The sequence below is a fragment of the Orycteropus afer genome, unplaced genomic scaffold, assembly GCF_000298275.1.
Source record: "Orycteropus afer afer isolate SDZICR_OR568_19922 unplaced genomic scaffold, OryAfe1.0 scaffold00035, whole genome shotgun sequence".
NCBI lineage: Eukaryota > Metazoa > Chordata > Mammalia > Tubulidentata > Orycteropodidae > Orycteropus > Orycteropus afer.
Genome location: NW_006921622.1, coordinates 4,374,133 through 4,392,369, shown reverse-complemented (window position 1 = coordinate 4,392,369; position 18,237 = coordinate 4,374,133). Strand labels below are relative to the sequence as shown.

At 37.3% G+C, this 18,237-nt stretch overlaps 1 protein-coding gene across 1 annotated transcript in view; it reads left to right on the top strand.

The window, feature by feature from the left end:
- Positions 1 to 411: 411 nt before the first annotated feature.
- Positions 412 to 18,237, top strand: part of NSUN6 (NOP2/Sun RNA methyltransferase 6) — a 72,604-nt gene continuing 54,778 nt past the window's right edge. The window contains exons 1-3 of the mRNA XM_042780344.1: positions 412 to 486; positions 3,580 to 3,735; positions 7,073 to 7,149. Coding sequence (XP_042636278.1) covers positions 412 to 486; positions 3,580 to 3,735; positions 7,073 to 7,149 — 308 coding nt within the window. The remainder of the gene's footprint in view (positions 487 to 3,579; positions 3,736 to 7,072; positions 7,150 to 18,237) is intronic.

The following is an 18,237-nucleotide window of genomic DNA, read 5'->3' as shown; positions in this document are numbered from 1 at the left end:
AGGTCCAAACATTGAGTTTCCGAGAGAGCGGGTGCAGATTTCGTTTCTAATGTGTGGCCAGTTTCCTACGGATTCGCTGTTAGAACCTTTTCGTTTGTTTTCTTCTGCAACGTGAGTGGCATATACTCACAGTGACTTCCGTCAGCATCGCTAAAGGAATACGAAGGACGTGTGTGGTGGAGACCAGGAAGCAGCTTGTAAACTGGCTAAGCTTTAGAAAGCGTGGATATCTTTTCGCATTTCCAATTTTAACTCCGCATGATCGGTACATTTTACTGAGCTTCTTTGGTCGTCCTGGCACTTTCTGGTTGGCTATTCATTTATCAGGACACTATTCGCTGTAGTTTGGAAAGAAAAAAAATCCACCGCTATCCAGCATTTGTCTTGGAGGACACCTCAGCAATAGGAAAAATGTCTATTTTCCCTAAGTTATCTCTGAAGCCTGAGGTCGAAAACTATCTCAAAGAGGGCTTTATGAATGAGGAGGTAGGTCAGGTAATAAAGATGGTAGACGATGATTTGAAAAAATTCAAGCATTTATACTCTCAAGAAATAGAAAACAACCTACAAGGAAATCTAAAATTTACAGCTTCCATTTCGTACCATTTGTGTATCGGAATGTAGAAAATACCTTTTATTATTATTATTATTGTGCGGGAGAAAGCTGTGGCAGTCTGCTTGTGTAAAGATTAACCACCTTGGAAACCTTATGAGGCATTTTTTTTTTTTTTAAACAAGGTCTCTGAGTCGAAATCGATTGGACAGCTCTGTGTGTGTGTGTGTGTGCGCGTGTGTGTGTTTTAAGTTGTTTTAGCGGTGGAGCCAATTCCTAGGTATCTCTGGGTAGTTTGAGCCATAAAGTACATTTTCGGTTAGTGGTCCAGCGTTTTACCATTTGCGCCACCCTGGGACTCCTATTAGGAGCTCTAGTATTTCGAGAAGGCTGGCGGTTCAAACCCACCAGTCACTCCTCGGAAGGAAGATGGGGCAATCTACTTACGTAGTGATACTGCCTCGGAAACCCAAGGAGGGAGCTATGAGTCGGTCCGATTCCACGGCACATAACAACAATCAGAATATGGGCGGGTGGAATCCTCCAGCTGCTCCACCAGTGACAAAGATTACATCCTTGGAAAACCCTAGAGAGTCACTGTGAATCAGTGCTCTTTAAAAGGTCACTAAAACCACTGGATGGCAGTGGGTTTAGTTTCTTTTTTTTCCTAGGGTGGAGGGGGGACAGTTATTATCTTTATAAAGAGAAAACAAAAATCTTACTGCCATTGAGTCGATTCCGACTCATAGTGACACCCATTGGGTTTCCAAGACTGTAAATCTTTGAGGAAGCAGACTCTCATCTGTCTTCCATGGAGTGGCTGGTGGGTTTGAACCATGGACCTTTTGGTTAGCAGCTAAATGCCTTAACCAGTACACCAGGTATTTCATTAATAATTACTGAGATAAAAGGTAAATGAGAAATAACTTAATACTCAGGAAGGAGAAAGAAGGACAAATAAAAAACCTGATGATATACCTGACAGTAGATACATTGTTGTTACGTGCTACCACTCATAGTGACCCTGCTACAGACAACCGAATGAAACATTGCCCAGTCCTGTGCCATCCCTACAGTCCTTGCTATGATAAAACCCATCCTTGCAGCCACTGTGTCAATCCATCTTGTTAAAGATCTTCCCCTTTTTTGCTGACCCTCTACCAAGCATGATACTTCTCCAGGGACCAGTCTCTTTTGATAACATGACTAAAGTAAGTGAGATGAAGTCTGGCCATTCTTGCTTCTAAGGAGCATTCCAGCTGCATTTCTTCCAGGACAGATTTGTTTGTTCTGGCTGTCCCTGGTATTTTCAGTATTCTTTGCCAACACTACAATTCAAAGGCATCAACTCTTCTTCAGTCTTCCTTATTCGTTATCCAGGTTTTACCTGTTTATGAGGTAAATGAAAATACCATGGCTTGGGTCAGACGTGGTTTAGTCTTCAAAGTGATGTCTCTGTTCCTTAACACTTTAAAGAGGTCTTTTGTTCCAGATTTCCACATCACAATATGACGTTTGATTTGTTTACTGCTTCCATGGGTGCTGGTTGCAGATCCAAGTAAAATGAAATCCTTGACAACTTCAGTCATTTCTCCATTTATCATGATGGTGCTTATTGGTTTAGTTGCATGAGGTTCCTGTCCTCGAGTGGAATAAAGAAGATACGTTTGTACCCTTAGAGCTCTTCCTTTATCTTACATGTGGAAGGAATACTATCATGTGTTGAGTGCCTCTATAAATGCCATCAGTTGTGTTGGGTGATTTGCACACCTTTGCATCTTAATATTTTCACAATCTTTTGTTAGAGGTTTCATCTCCCTTGCTTATCCTTGTTTCCTCTTCTGTGAAAACAGGACTGGTGAACAATAAGCTTATAATATTTTTTTAGGGTGTTGAACATAAGTAAGCACTGGCATGGTTCCTAGCTCATAATAAATCCTTAACAATGTTAATTCTGTTTGCTACTGCCAGTGTGCATTATATATAGAAGTCTTCAGTGAATGTTGATTTTCTTGAATTGCAAATCTTATGTTCTTTCTTCTTTGTTGTGCTGCCCCTTGGCAACTTTGTTTTTCTGAATTTTTTATTTTCTAATATTCAAAATCTGCTTAAATATTATTTTTGAAGATATTCCTGAAGCCATGACCTTTAGATTTGATTTCTTCATCTTATTTCTGAAGATTAATATTAAGCAATTAATGTAATTACATTCAGCAATTTTTAAACGAAGAGTATGATTTTATAGAAATCTAAATATCTTTTTTTGACACTAACTCTGCCATCGATGTGATTTGCAAAATGAAAGATTTATAAAAGTTATCAAAAGAAAAGGAATATTCACATACCTCATATTCATGTGAAAGCTGGACAGTGAATAAGGAAGGCTGAAGAAGAGTTGATGCTTTTGAGTTGTGGTGTTGGCAAAGAATACTCAAAGTATCATGGACTGCCAGAAGAACTAACGTCTGTCCTGGAAGAAGTGCAGCCAGAATTTTCCTTCGAAGAGAGGATGGCCAGGCTTCATCATACCTACTTTGGTTATGTTGTCAGAAGGGACCATTCCCCAGAGGATATCATGCTTGGTAAAGTGGAGGGTCAGCAAAAAAGGGGAAGGTCCTCAATGAGATGGATTGACAAGTGGCTGCAGTGATGGGCTCAGGTATAGCAGTGGTTCTATAGAATTGTAATAATGCATTATAAGTAAGAAGAATAAACTCCTGAGTTTACATGAATAAGTGCTGGAGATATATGTTCATAATGTTAATGTTTTGAAGTTGAGGCATTGTTTTTCTCAGCCCCTTATGGCAAGAATTTTGTTAGGGCAATTTAACCTAAGTATTACAATTTGCTTAGTTTTAATAACACAGAGAATACATCGAAATGAAGTGGAATAGAACGAATGCTGAAGATGTTTCATTAAATGGAACAAGTATATATATATATATATATATATACATATACATATACATATATATAGTCTACTTAATTTATAGAGTGACCTTGAAACATTTACTTGCTCTTTTCAGGTTGTAACTTTTTTGGGTAAACAAGAAGCTGAAAGGAAGTTCGAAACTCTGTTAAATCACCTGTCACACCCTCCATCCTTCACAACTGTCAGAGTGAATACACATTTAGCCTCTATACAACATGTGAAAAATCTCTTACTTGAGGAACTTCAGAAGGTTTGTGTGATTTCTTTTATAGCATATATATAATTACATTTATGTGGTGATTGTTTTATTTTCTCAGTGCTGCTATAACAAATATCACAGATGGATGGCTTTAGTGAACAGAAATGTATTTTTTCACTGTTTACCAAACCCACTGCCATCGAGTCAATTCCAGCTCATAGCAACCCTATAAGACAGTAAAACTCTTCCATAGGGTTTCTAAGACTAAATCTTTATGGAAGCAGACTGACTCATATTTCTCCCATGGAGTGGCTGGTGGTTTCTAACCAATGACCTTTTGGTTAGCAGCCAGATGCCTTAATCACTGTGATCACTGTGCCACCAGAGCTGCTCCTCACAGTTTAGGAGACAAACATTGTGATTTAAGGGCTACCATCACAGCCTGTGTTACCAGTTTACATATGGCAGTCAAAAATTTTCAGAAAATTACCATTGGCATTGATTCATTTCTTTTTTATTTTATCTGAGTGCATTTGTGGAATGTTTGTCATCATCTCCTTAGGAATAATTCTATAAATTTAAAGTTTTTTGTAGATCACATAATAAGACCATGTAGTATATGAAAATTAATGAGTTGGTATCCTTGGCGTTCCTGGCAGAGACTTTTTCTCAAATATTTCCATGTGACTCTCTGACAGAGTACACAGTCTCTGCCATCAATCTACTGTGCATGCATGTATGCATATGTACTTGTTCCTTTCAGGTTGATTCTGACTCAGCAACTCTAATATTTTACAGAGTAGAACTGTTCCATAGGGTTTTCTTGGCTCTGATCTTTATAAGAGCAGCTCATTAGGCTTTTTTTTCTGTGGCACCACTGGGTGGTTTGAATCACCAAACTTTAGGTTGGTAGTCAAATGCAAACCATTTCTGCTGCCTACCACTCCTCTTTGTTCTATTCTGCTGCATGGAGTGCCTAGTCATCTGCTGTCTCCACTATTAGATACTGGCACATATTTAACAACCCACTTTTGGGGAAAAACAGCCCTGATTTGTAGTGTTTCCCGATTTCAATGGTATAAATATTTCCACTATGGCTTATTTCAAAGCTACCACCATGACCTTGGATTCAGGAGAAGATGCATACAGGTGGTTCTCATGGGCCTGTGTGAGCTGCCTCCAGCACACCACTAGCCCTGACTGGTTTCGAGTCTGACAGCTAAGCTGTCTGAAAGTCCTGAACCTCTGCCAAAAGCATCTATTTTCCCTCACCAAAACTGCTAAGGTGTGCAGGGTTGATGTGGTATATTAAATAGTATCTAATCATACATAAAATAACTTCCATGTTTACTCTCCTATTCAGAAGCTTCTCTTAAAGGATTCCTATGTGAATTCTGTATCAGATATAGATATCTTATATACGGTCATGGGTATGTTTTCAAAGTCAGTTAAGATGAACATTGTGTCTGTGAAGCCAGGCCTAAGGAAAACTCAGCTTTATAAAGAAGTCAGAATACTTCAGAGTCAAATTAGAGAGAGAACGTTGTTTTGAGATTTTTTTTTTTTAATGGTATCCTATAGAATAAAGTGAAAATGTTCCAAATCAGACATCATGCTCTGGAAGATAATATACTGAAAAGATTGATAAATTGAACTTTATCATATATACTGATTGTTTTATTTGTCTGTGTGTTTATTTTGTTATTTATTTTTAAAATTGTTATTGCGATTTGGGGGAAATTTTACAGAGCAACTTCATTTTCCATACAGCAGTTCATATACTTGTTTCATGACATTGACTGCAATTCCCCACAATGTAACAGCTCTCTTCCCACTTCCTCCCTGTAGTTACCTCTACCCTGAGTTTTTCTTTCCTATGCATACCTACCCCCTGAGCTACCTCCCTGCAAACACTGCCCTTCTGTTCTCCCAGGATTGATTGCTCTAAGGAGTGTATCTACCTCGTGTAAATGTTCACCCTATATGCCTGTCTATTGTTTCCCTGAAAGCCATGGTAGTTAGTTCAGTTCTAGACCGGGAGGGTAACCAGGGCCATAGTCTCGGGGTCTCACCAGCCTCTATAAGACCCATAAACCTGCCCTTTTTTTTTTTTTTTTTTTAACACATTATTTTATTTTTATTGTGATTTGGGTGAAAATTTACAGAGCAGGCTCACTTTCCACACAGCAGTTCGTATACACTTTTTTTTTTCTTTTTTAATGATTCTGAATTTTGTTTCACATTATTCTCCTACTCTATCCAGGATCTCTTCCACTGATCCCTTTCTGAGTGGTTTGACAGTGGTAGCCAGGCACCATCTAGTTCTTCTGGTCTCATGGTTGTATAGGCTGAGCTTCACATGGTCTACTAGTCCGTTGGACTAATTGTTTCCATGTGTCTTTGGTTTTCTTCATTCTTCTTTGCTCTGAACGAGGAAAGACCTCTTGTTGCATCTAGATAGCCGCTTGCAAGCTTTTAAGACCCCAGTCAGTACTCACCAAAGTAGGATGTAGAACAATGTTTTTGTGTAATAGTATGTTATGCCAATTGAGCTTGATGTCCCTTGTGACGATGGCCCTGAGGCCACAGGTCCAATTACTCACTCCCTCAGGGTAGTTGACTGTGCCCAAGGAGTTATCATAACTTTACCCCTTGTTAGCTCTATTATATATTTGGACATTCTTACAGCACATACAAAGATGTATGTAGAAATAGCATCTGCTAATCTTATATATGGTCATGGATATATTCCCTTTTGTGTGGACATACCTGATCTGTCTGCCTGTTTACCCATCTATTTACCCATCGATTAATGTTTGTTATCACTGACAGTGGAGTACTATGTATGTAAAAGGGTTTATCTTTGTTCTCTGTACCTCTTGTGTACTTTTCTGTTCCTTCCTCTTCTTCAGTACTAACATATTGGTCACTTCCTTTTGGTATATTGCCCTTCCCTTCATCCATATCTGTACTTGTCCCTGCCTATCTAGCAGTGTTCTCTCCTCTCCCCTCCCACCTCTGGTAACCAACAAAGAAAGTTTCCTTACATATGTAAAACTTTCCTTGACTTATTACAATAGTAAATACAATATTTGTCCTGTGATTGACTTATTTCCCTCACCATAATGTCCTCCAAGTTCATCTATGTTACGAAGTGTTTTGCAGACTCTACATTATTCTTTAGTGTTGCATAGTATTCCATTGTGTGTATGTGCCATAATTTGGTTATGCATTCTTCTGTTGCTGAGACTTAGGTTGTTTCCATCTCTTTGCTATTGTAAATAGTGCTGCCATGGTCATGGGTGTGCATGTATCAGTTTGTGTCCTGGCTCTCACTTCTTTAGGATGTATACCTAGTAATGAGGTATGTATTTATTTTTATCAGCAGTTTAATGGATTAAGTGTTCCTGTTCTTCAGCATCCAGACCTTCAGGAAGTCTTACTCATTCCTGTTATTGGACCTAGGTTTGTAACTATTTCATTTTCAAATTATGTCTAAATTAAAAAAAAAAAAAATTGTTGTTACAAGGATCTTTTTTTACTACTTGATGATAATTCTAAGTTTCTTCATTGTTAGCAACTTATAGATAAATAGGCATTCAAGGTTCATGAAGCTGAATTTTTACTGTATCTTAGAAAATATTACCAAAAAAAAAAAAAAAAGACTAGATGATTAGACATAGACATAAATACCTTGAAAGTAGTACATTTTAGGTCCATTTAGTCCAGTGACTAATTTTTTTTTTTTTGAGAAGTTTAATTTTTTAATTTTTTACTTGTATTTCTTGTAAGAGGGGCTCTATTGGTGTAGTGTCTAAGGCATTTGATTTCTTACAAGATTCCAGTACCAAATTAAAACTTTTTTTAGTTATAATGGGTACAGAGTAACACATTTCCTACAATATATTGCTAAAATTTTGTTCTTCAATTCAACAACTATGTTAAATTACTGTGTGCCAGGTACTATTCTATCCACTTAAGTATTTGTAAGACATATTTGGAAACTTAAAAAAAAAAGCTGTCATATTATTGTGGAAATTCTAGTCTCAAGGAGCATTTTATTTTATTTAAGGTAAGACTATATCACTCTCTTCAGTTTTACACATAACTTATAGCTTTGAGTCATGTGTAGAGATATTTAGTTAAAATATTTTATCATTTTATTTTTGCAATGTTTCCTCCCCTCCCCCTCCCACCTCTGGTAACCAACAGAGAAAGTTCCCTTCCATATATAAACCTTTGCTCAAGGAGGATTTTAAAATCTCTAATTGTGTTATGTAGTTCTTGAGTGGTGCAAACGGTTAATGCACTTGACTGTTAATTGAAAGGTTTACGGTTTGAGGCTACCCAGAGACATATTAGAAGAAAGACCTAGTGTCTTTATCAGAATCAACATATGTTGAAAGCCCCATGGAGCACAATTCTACTCTGACACACGTGGTGTCACCATGATTTGCAGTCATCTTGGCCACTTTATTTTTTAATTGTATGCTGCTTTTAAACTTCTAAAAAATATTTAATAAATATAAAAATGCCCTTTTTGTTAAAGTTTTAAAGTGATTTAAAGGTTCAACATTATGGTTTGTTCCTTAATGTGAGAGAACTATATGGACTGATAAGAGAAGATGTTCATGATTAGTTGTACAAAAGCAAATTGCTGAGCAATATGCCTAAGTAATTACATGTTTTTTGTAAGTTAAAAATAGGTACATCTGTACATGTGTGGATTGGGGCAGTAGTGGTGCAGTAGTGGAATTATTGCCTTCCTTGAGGGAGATCAAGTTTCCATTCCTCACCAGTGAACTTCACATCGAGGCACCACATATCTGTCATTGGAGGCTTATGTGTTACTCTGATGTGGAACAGGTTTCAGCAGAGATTCCAGACTTAGATGGACTGGGGAGAAAGGCCTGGTGATCTGTTTCCAAAACTCAGCCAATTAAAACTCCATGGCTCACAGCAGTCCAGTCCACAACCAGTCATGGGATGGTATAAGACCGGGCAGCGTTTTGTCCCATTGTGCAGGGGTCGTCATGAGTTGGGGGCTGACTCAACAGCAGAAAACAGCATATGTCTAGATATTTATTTTTCTATTATTAGAAGAAAGTCTGGAAGATGTAATATACTTAACTGTTAACCATGGTTAACTCTAAGAGGTTGGCTTGGGAGAAAAGGGGTGGATAAGAAGAGACTTTTTACTTGTTACATTTGTTTTACCTATTGTTTACTATGTACATTTATTATGTATGCAGTTAAAAAATGATTTTCTAAGTTCCTTATTCTATTCAGTTTTTTTAAGGTGAAACGTACACACAATGAAATGGACAGATTTTGAGTATACAGTTCACTGAATTTTGCCAAATGTATACAACCATGTAGATAAGACCCACCCCAGTCAAGTTATAGAATTTCCATTACCTCAGAAAATTCTCTTATATTTCCTTCCACTCAATCCTCTCATCTCTACCAGGAAACTACCGTGCAATTCCTATAATCTCCTGTTTAGTTTTAACCCAGTGAATTATAATAGCATATCACAATCATAGTCTTTTGAAGTAATGTTCCTTAAGTTGTATTTGTTTAGGTACATAATTGCAGTGTCTTGGTCCAAAATTTGGTTGTTTCTATTTCTGCTAAATATCTTTTCCCTAGTCTTTAGTTTTACTTAATATTTTTTAAAAGATAGAGTTTATTTAGGATTTTCTTTTCTTTAAAAGGTAAGACAAGCTTGTAAAAAATTAGAATTATATATAAATAAAAACATAATCCTCCATTACATCTGCTCTCCCACTTTCCAGTTCCCTTTCTGTGAGCACTGGATTTGGAATTTTGTAGACAGTCTCAGTGCTTATACCTGCTTACCTGAATGCATGTGTACACTCATGTGTGCAGTCATTCATGTGTGCATTCCCCACATTTTGGTATGCATGATGTTCTGCAACTTTTTTTTTAATTAAGAATACATTGTGGACCTCTCTCCACTATTTTCAGTGTGCTATTTCACACTTTTTAAAAGCTACTTGATCACACACACACACACACACACACATATGTATACACACATCTATTTCATGTATATTATTTATTATATATTATATATTACATATAATTATATGACATATATATTATTAAGGAGCTCTGGTGGCATAGTGGATAAAGCTTTTGGCTGCTAACCAGAAGGTCAGCAGTCAAAGCTACCAGCTGCTCCGTGGAAGGGAGATGGGACAATCTACTTCTGTAAAGATTTACAACCTTGGAAGCCCAATGGGGGTTGCCCATCCCTGCTGGCCCCACTCCAGCTCCCCTCCACTCTGCCTGGTGCTCTGGTGGCCTGGGGAGACAGCACTCTCTCTCCCTTCCCAGGCAGTGATATACTATGCAATATAAGCATCCTTTCTACACACACACAGGATTCTTCAGCCAGGGACCTCAGCATTTGCCAGATGTACATCATTAATGCATAGTATAGTCTGATAGAATTTTTTTTACTATTGTATAAATGCAAAATGTTGGATAGCGAGATAGTTGTTAAATGAGGAGTAGATGTATTAAGAAATATTTAGTTTTTCTTTTTTTTTTTCCTTCAGGTTTTCGTTATTACCAGCAGTGTTGCAGTCAGTAATCCTAAGATATTTCTTTGTGCATTTGTGTAATCATTTGCAGGATACATTGCTAAGACAGAATTGCTGGTTTAAAGGTTCTTTTTTTTTTTTTTTTTTAAAGTTTGAGGCATATTATCAGATTGGTCTCTTAAAAAAAAAAAAGTCAATTAATGTTCCCAACAAAGCAGGGGAGATTCTTACTCTTCCATTCTGGCCAATACTGGCCATTTTGGATCTTTAAAAGTATTAAAATAATGTAATGATTCTCTGTGCTTCTTACTTTTACCTGGTCTTAATAATTCTTCTGTGTTAGGCTTTGTTGTGATGTAGACTAATCATTAAAATATTGCTGTTGTTAGTTGTCATCAAGTTGATTTTGACTTAAAGCAACCCCATGTGACAAACTGCACCAGAATTTTCTAGGCTGTAATCTTTATGGGAGCAGCTCACTAGATCTGTTCCCCATGGAGTTGCTGGGTGCATTTGAACCACCAGCCTTTCAGTTAGCAGCCGAACCTTAACTGTTGTGCCACCATGGCTCCTTACTGGTGAATATAAACACAAAAGATGAGTTATTGCTGGAAAGTATTAAAAAATCATTTAAAACTATAGAATCACATACCTATCCTTAATTTGTAAAAGGAACAAATCACTGATTTCTAAGACATTCCTAGGTTGTAAAATTGACAAGAGGCTTATTTTGTTTTTTAAGCTTATCATGGGAGCTCTGGTAGCATAGTGCCTAAGCACTTGACTGCTAACCAGAAGGCTGGCGGTTCAAACCCACCAGCCACTCCTCAGAAGGAAGATGAGGCAATCTACTTCCGTAGGATACTGCCTCGGAAAACCAAGGAGGGGTCGCTGTGAGTCGGGTCTGACTCAACGGCACATAACAACAACAAGAACAACAACAACAACAACAGCTTACCATGTTAGTAAGTGTCCATTGACATTCTGCTACATAGGAAGAGGATATTTGCACACCTTAATTTCCTCCACAGTCCCCATCAGCCAATTTTTGTTCACTATGTGTTTTGGTTCTCTAGTGCTGCTATAACAGATATACCACAAATGGATGGCTTTAACAAACAGGGATTTATTCTCTTACAGTTTAGGAGGCTAGAAGTCTGAGCTCTAAGGGCCAGCTGTAGGGGCTAGGTGAAGGCCCCTCAACCTTGAGCTTCAGCTCTGCCTCTTGCCTCTGGCCCACTGAAGCTGGAGGCTTCTCTTACCTCAGACAGCTGCTGGCTGCTGAGGCTGACAAACTCAAGGTTAACAAGTAAAATGGCACAGTCCCAAAATTATCAAATAATATAGCAGGCCACTGATTCAAGTCCAGGACAAGGTTGGCAGACCACATGGCAGGACACTGAGATGAAGATGTGGCCAGATGTGCTTTCAGACCTTTCTCAAAGCTGCTTCTTATATACTGGAAACAAACCACATCCCTAAGGCAGCTACTCAGCCGCTCACAGTAGATTATTCTATAGAGTTGATTACCAGTCTCATCATGGGGACTAACTACATCCAACTGCCCAGCCACTCAAAACCAGGCCCAGCCAAGCTGACAAATAACTTTAGCTATCACATTGTGTTATTTTTTTTTTTAACATTGTGAAGATTTAATAAAACATTAATGTTAATAATAAAACATTAATATTCTTTGAGCATATTTCAGATGGAGTCAGTGCTTGCTTTTAGTCTTTCGTGGTATAGTTTAGAGTTCTTTATCTTGAGTAATCTCTTCATTGGTGATATAGTCCTTTAACAGGCCTGCAGCATCCCATATCCTAACCCCAAAGTTCATCTCATACATGCTATAATCACTTTCTTACTTGAGAGTGTCTGCCTGTTGCCTTTATGTGTAAACAGTTTTCTCTAAAATTTATTTGTAACCCCAAAATCAGTACTCATGAAGCTTTCATGGTCATTTGTGAACATACTATGATGGTAAAAATAAATTAGAAGAAAGGAAAAAACAAAAACAAACCTGTTGCCATTGAGTTGATTCCACTTCATGGCAACCCCATGTGTTACAGAGTAGAACTATTCCATAGGGTTTTCAACTCTTTTCTTCACACTTTCCAACTGGTATCTTATTAATAACTTTAATTTTTTGTATTTTTTTTTGCATTTTATGTTTTGTTCTTAAACATCTTTTAGTCATAAGCATTGTTTCAGGAGTGCCAAGTATAACTATAACTATTATATATATAAAATTAATTGCCAGCAGAGCATGGAAGAGTAAGGACTGAATGCAAGGAAAGTGATAAAAATTCTTTCCAACTAAATGTTATTTCAGTTTAGCCTTGAATGTGGGTAAGAATTAGGCTGATGAGAAGGTAAGGTGGGCAGTGGTTATGGAGGCATTGGAAGAGTTTGATGGTTGTCCTGGAGTGAAAAACACACTCTTGTGAAAAGAGTTAATGAAAGTCCGGAGATGATCTGAACTGGGAACGTGTCCAAACTCATAGTGAAGATGGCTGCTCCACTGGACAATGACATTTTTGTGCAGTTTGAGCAGGAATTAAAAGTTACAGAATCACAACTGGCTGAAAGACAATCAGGGAGTCAAAGGTGTGGGATATCTAAAAGCAAGGATTTGGCAGAGATAGATGAATAACAACATGTAAGTGGGATTACATGATTGGTTAAGAGTATGTGTTCTTCATTTCATTACAGGATGGCTGTAGGACAATATCAGGACAGGTTTCTTTTTTCTGGTAACTTGCTCTTAAAATTACTCTCTTGATCATGTCTGTTTCTGGGGGTCCACTGTAAAGATTTATTGATAATGCTGTGCATCAAGACGTTTTGGCATAAGCTGTTGCATCTTACATCTGTTTGACCATAGTATAAAGACATTCTGAAAATAGATTGTGATTTCTTGCACCAGCCAGACCTCAGAGAAAGGGAATTTATTCTTTAGGGTATATGGTTAGGTCAACATCAAGGTTAGAGGAACTGCTATTAGAAAAGTAACCTGAAAATTCAACATGGATTCAAGATCCATGCCAAGACTTTAAAACAGAGTTAAGGCTCTACTTTAATACTGCATTACTTATGCATATCAGGTGCCTCTGATTTTAGATGGACTTACATTTTCCCTCCTGTTGATCAAGGATGTTTGTGAAATCCTTTGATCCTATATAGGCTGGTGTGCTTTCCTCTGCATGGACTTCTCCATTTTAGTTACCTCTTGGATGGACACTTGGCTTACCAGGTTTTTTTTTTTTTTTTTTTTTAAAGATCTTAGAAACCATTTTGAATAGTTAGGCATCATGTATTGTGTTCACCATGCCTAGCTTTAGCACCCAGTATTCAGAGATTATTTTTGGAATAGTTAGTATGGAATAGGGCCACATTAGAGGAGCTACTTGATTGTTATATAATTAGGAAGCCTTTAAAGCAGGTGCTCAAGTCCATTGACAGAATAAGTGTCATTAATACATATGAGCTGCTTCCTTGGTAAAGTGTTCTCTCGATGAAAGCACTGGAAATGATTTTTATACAACATTTAATTGTTCTACTTATAGTGACAGTAATTATAAGTATTGGCATTGTCATCAGTTTTTCTTTCCATAGTGGCAGATACATTCCAAATGACATATTCCAAATAAGTGACCCTGTACCAGGGAAGGAAGGCTTTTAAAAAGGAGTAGCATAGGCTAGGATTTTCTTTTAAAGGAGTACTGTTTTGTTGGCTTTCTTTGTCTCTTGACCATTTCCTTGTATTTTCTAGAATTTTTAAATTATCAGGTAATGAAGACTTTTGTTACAGGAATGTATTTCCAGTGGGACACCTAAATGGTATAGGTACATTGGCCTATCATTTTCAAACAATCTAGACATGGCAGTGTACAAGCATCAGGTCCAGGAGTTAGGTTTGGATTTTAATATTCTGGGTGCTTTGATCCTCCACATAGGAATACAAAGCCCTAAGAGGCATAAATTGTATCCTTCTCAGTATTATCTGGAGGGGGAGATAGTGAAAAACTATATAAAGATGGCAACGCTGAAGTAAAACAGATGTAGTAAAACTTCTGGGCAACACACAAAGACTACCAGTGAACAAAGCCTAATTGGTAAAATAGAGCAACTTTAAAAGGAATTAATAATAAGCACTAAACGACTCTATTAACTTTCATCTACCAAGGGTCAGTTTTAAGTCCACGAATTTTAAGGGCATGCAGTAAGAATAAGATACTAAATATAATAAAAAGCAGTATACAAAGTCTGAGGATTTTATCTCTACTCATGTGATCTTAAAGAGCTCTGGTGTTTTTTTTTTTTTATTAGGATTTGGGTGAAGATTTACAGAGTAAATTCACTTTTCATACAGCAGTTCACATATACTTTGTCTCATGTCATTGACCAAAATTTACAATGCAGCAAAGAGCTCTGGTGTTTGACTGCTAACCAGAAGGTTGGCAGTTCAAACCCACCAGTCACTCCATGGAAGGAAAGTGGGGTAATCTACTTCTGCCTTGGAAACCCAAATTTTTTTTTTTTTTTTTTTGTCGTCATGTGATCTTGTTCTGTGATCTTGGGGCAAGCTGTCTGCCTCTTACATAGTTGTCTGCTTCTGGCCATTGGGCCAGGTAAACCTTGTCAGTGGGCTGAATAGCCCACTCAGGAGCTTCAGTCTTTAGTTGGGAAGCATAAATCCAAATTTTAACTTGTTCTTTTGGGAGCTCTGGTGGCATAGTGCTTGAGGCATTTGACTGCTAACCAGAAGACCAGAGGTTCAAACTCACCAGCCACTCCTCAGAAGGAAGGTTGGGAAATCTACTTCCAGAGGGATCCTACCTCAGAAACCCAAGGAGGAGTTGCTATGAGTCTCAATCGACTCAACTGCAGTGAGATTGGTTTTTTGTTTTTATTTTTTGGTACTTTAGTGGTGCATGGATTACGGTCCTTTCTCATGATATTCCAGGGAATTTTTTAGCTGATGTCCTTATTAATATAAGTGGTCTCTTGGAAGAATATCAGGCTGACTTTGGGATTTTGGTTTTTAGTTGTTAAAGCATCCTTTAAACTTGTGAAAACATTTTTTAGAATGTTGGATCTCCATAGTAAGGGAATAACAGTTTAATTACAAGCATTACATAGGCATTTCATACAACATTATCTTGAAGATCAATTAAAGTAATTAATGATTGAACCTAAACAAAGCTTCCAGTGTGGTCTTTGGAGTTTGTTGCTCAGAACAGACTGGATTCCTCAAAAGAGCACAACACCCTGAGCAAAATGTTCCTACTAATTTATCTGGACCATTATGTGACTCAGTAGTGTCCCTCAGGCACCAGTTTTTCTAAGACTCAAGATTCAAAAGGACACCTAAGGGCAGTGGCCTGTGTGAGTTACCCCAGCTAATATGATAACCAAAAATCTGGAGAGGAACTAGGAAGTATAACAGAAACTTTAATATTAGGCCAGGTGTTTGAAATAACCCACAAAACCATGACATTAAGGTCTTTGCACCAGGGAAACAAATCCCATGAGGTATTTGTAACATACATAAGGAGAATTAGTAAGTGCTTTTTATGTGTCTTAGCAGCAACTACATTCTGCAAAATCTCAGATTGCAAATTAGTAAACACAGCAAAGATCATATATATATATATATGTGTGTGTGTGTGTGTGTGTGTGTGTGTGTGTATATATATGTATAATATGGGAGCTCTGGTGGCGTAGTGCCTAAGGCATTTGACTGCTAACCAGAAGGCTGGTGGTTCAAACCCACCAGCCACTTCCCGGAAGGAAGGTTGGGCAATCTACTTCCGTTGTGATACTGCCTTGGAAACCCAAGGAGGGGTTGCTACGAGTCAGATCCGACTCCACGACAATGGTTGTGTTTTTGTGTTTTTTTTATGTGTAATATATGTGTGTGCATATGTATATGCACACACATATATTGTACATATATGTATACACACATAGACACACACACAGAAAGAGAGAAACTAAAAATTCTTAGTGTTTACCAGGAGTAGGAGGGAAGGGGGAAAGGGGAAGCTTTTGTTTGGGGAGCATTGTGTTTATGCTAATAGGTGATGGAATATTTTGGAAAAGGGTAGCAGTAATGGTGGCAAAACATGAAAAGTGTTATTAGTGTCCCTGAACTGTAAATGTGGAAGCCGTTATGTTGACAAATGTCTTTGTATATGTTTTCAGCACAATAAAAGTAAAATAAATAAGAATTTTCAGAAATTAAACCATTAAACTTTAGCCAGACAGAAAAAACTTTGATCAAATAAATTCCCTTGTATTAAACCTTTTAAACATTGTCTTTGTTGCATATCTCTTATAGTATAACTCTTTAAATGGCAAAAATGAACACACTCATTAGCAGACCCATATATATATCTATATATACCCATATATATATCTATCTATATATGCAAGGGAGGGCTGCTGGCATAGTGCCTAAGGCATTTGACTGCTAACTAGAAGGCTGGCAGTTCAAAGCCACCAGCCACTTCTTAGAAGGAAGATTGGACAATCTGCTTTCATAGAGATACTGCCTCAGAAACCCAAGGAGGGGTCGCCATGAGTCAAATCAACCTGACGGTATTGAGTTTTTTTTTTTTTTAAATATATATGAGAAGGAACCCTAGTGGTACAGTGGTCAGAGCACTTGACTGCTAATCTCTGGTCAGTGCCTTGAACTCACCACCCATTTTGCTTTTTGACTGCTCTATTTACACATACCAAGTGCCTCTGATTTTAGATTCTCATACACCATTCATGATAGAAGTGGTTAGGTTTGGCTGCTGAAGAGCTTTTCAAAGAGCTTGGTTAAAGATGGGAGTGAAGAAGTTAGGGGAAGCAAGCTGGGAAGTACAATAGCTATTTTACTAAGGAATGTTTCCTTTTTTGTATAGAATGTGGGAGCCAGATAATTTTTATTGGAGCCATGATTAAATTTGTATTTTAGAAGTAAAATTTCTAAAATACAAATTTTTAGAAATAGGAGCTTTGGTGGCGTAGTGCCTAATGCATTTGACTGCTAACCAGGTTGCTGGTTCAAACCCACCAGCTACTCCGCCGAAGGAAGAATGGACAGTCTGCTTCAATAAAGATTTATTGCTCGGAAACCCGAAGGGGGTTGCTGTGAGTCAGAATGGACTCAGTGGCAGTGAGTTTGGTTTGGTTTGGTTTTCAGAAATAAAATACTAGTAGTAGCATAAAGCCATGTTTTCCAAAGTGCATTTAGATCGTGACCCATTAATGGACCATAAAATGAATTTAATGGGATTTTCTGAACAATTCTTAAAAGAAATTGCATATTTTATTATAGATCATGTTTCATGAAATTTTTATTATACATATACACACATAAACATATACATATGTATGTATAGGATTGTGACATTAAATATTTCTTACATTAGGGTAACCGTGAAAAAAATTATAAAAAATGTTTTTTAAAAGAAGATGAATCACAGAATTGGAGATAAGTTAGGAAACTATTTAGTCTTTAAGTTTCTACCATATGGTGAGCTATTAGCCTAAAAATGTTTCTGCTGTGTACACCTAAAAATACTAAATAAAAAAAGCCATACTATTCGTAACTGAGTAATTAAGAATATAAATGTAATATTCAGGGGTTAGGAATGAAAAGTAACTGAAAATAGCAGTAAGCATGGGAACTAATATTGGGGAAATGGGGGTCCAAGTGGTTGGTCTTTTAAATTTAGAGTTTTTGGTTTTAACCAGAGTGTTAACTAGGGGGAGGGAGCGTGAGAACTATCCAGCAATTGATATAAGGCAGTAGTTAGAAAGTAAAACTCTTGCTTATGGTCTGGGTTAGAGAAAAAGTATTTCTTCTGAGAATGTAGAAATATGGTTTCTTGCCTCAAAGGTTTAGAATTTAAATTTAAATTCATTCTACTCAAATGATCTTGGAACCTGCAAGCTTAGAAATTGATAAAAATTAGATTCCACA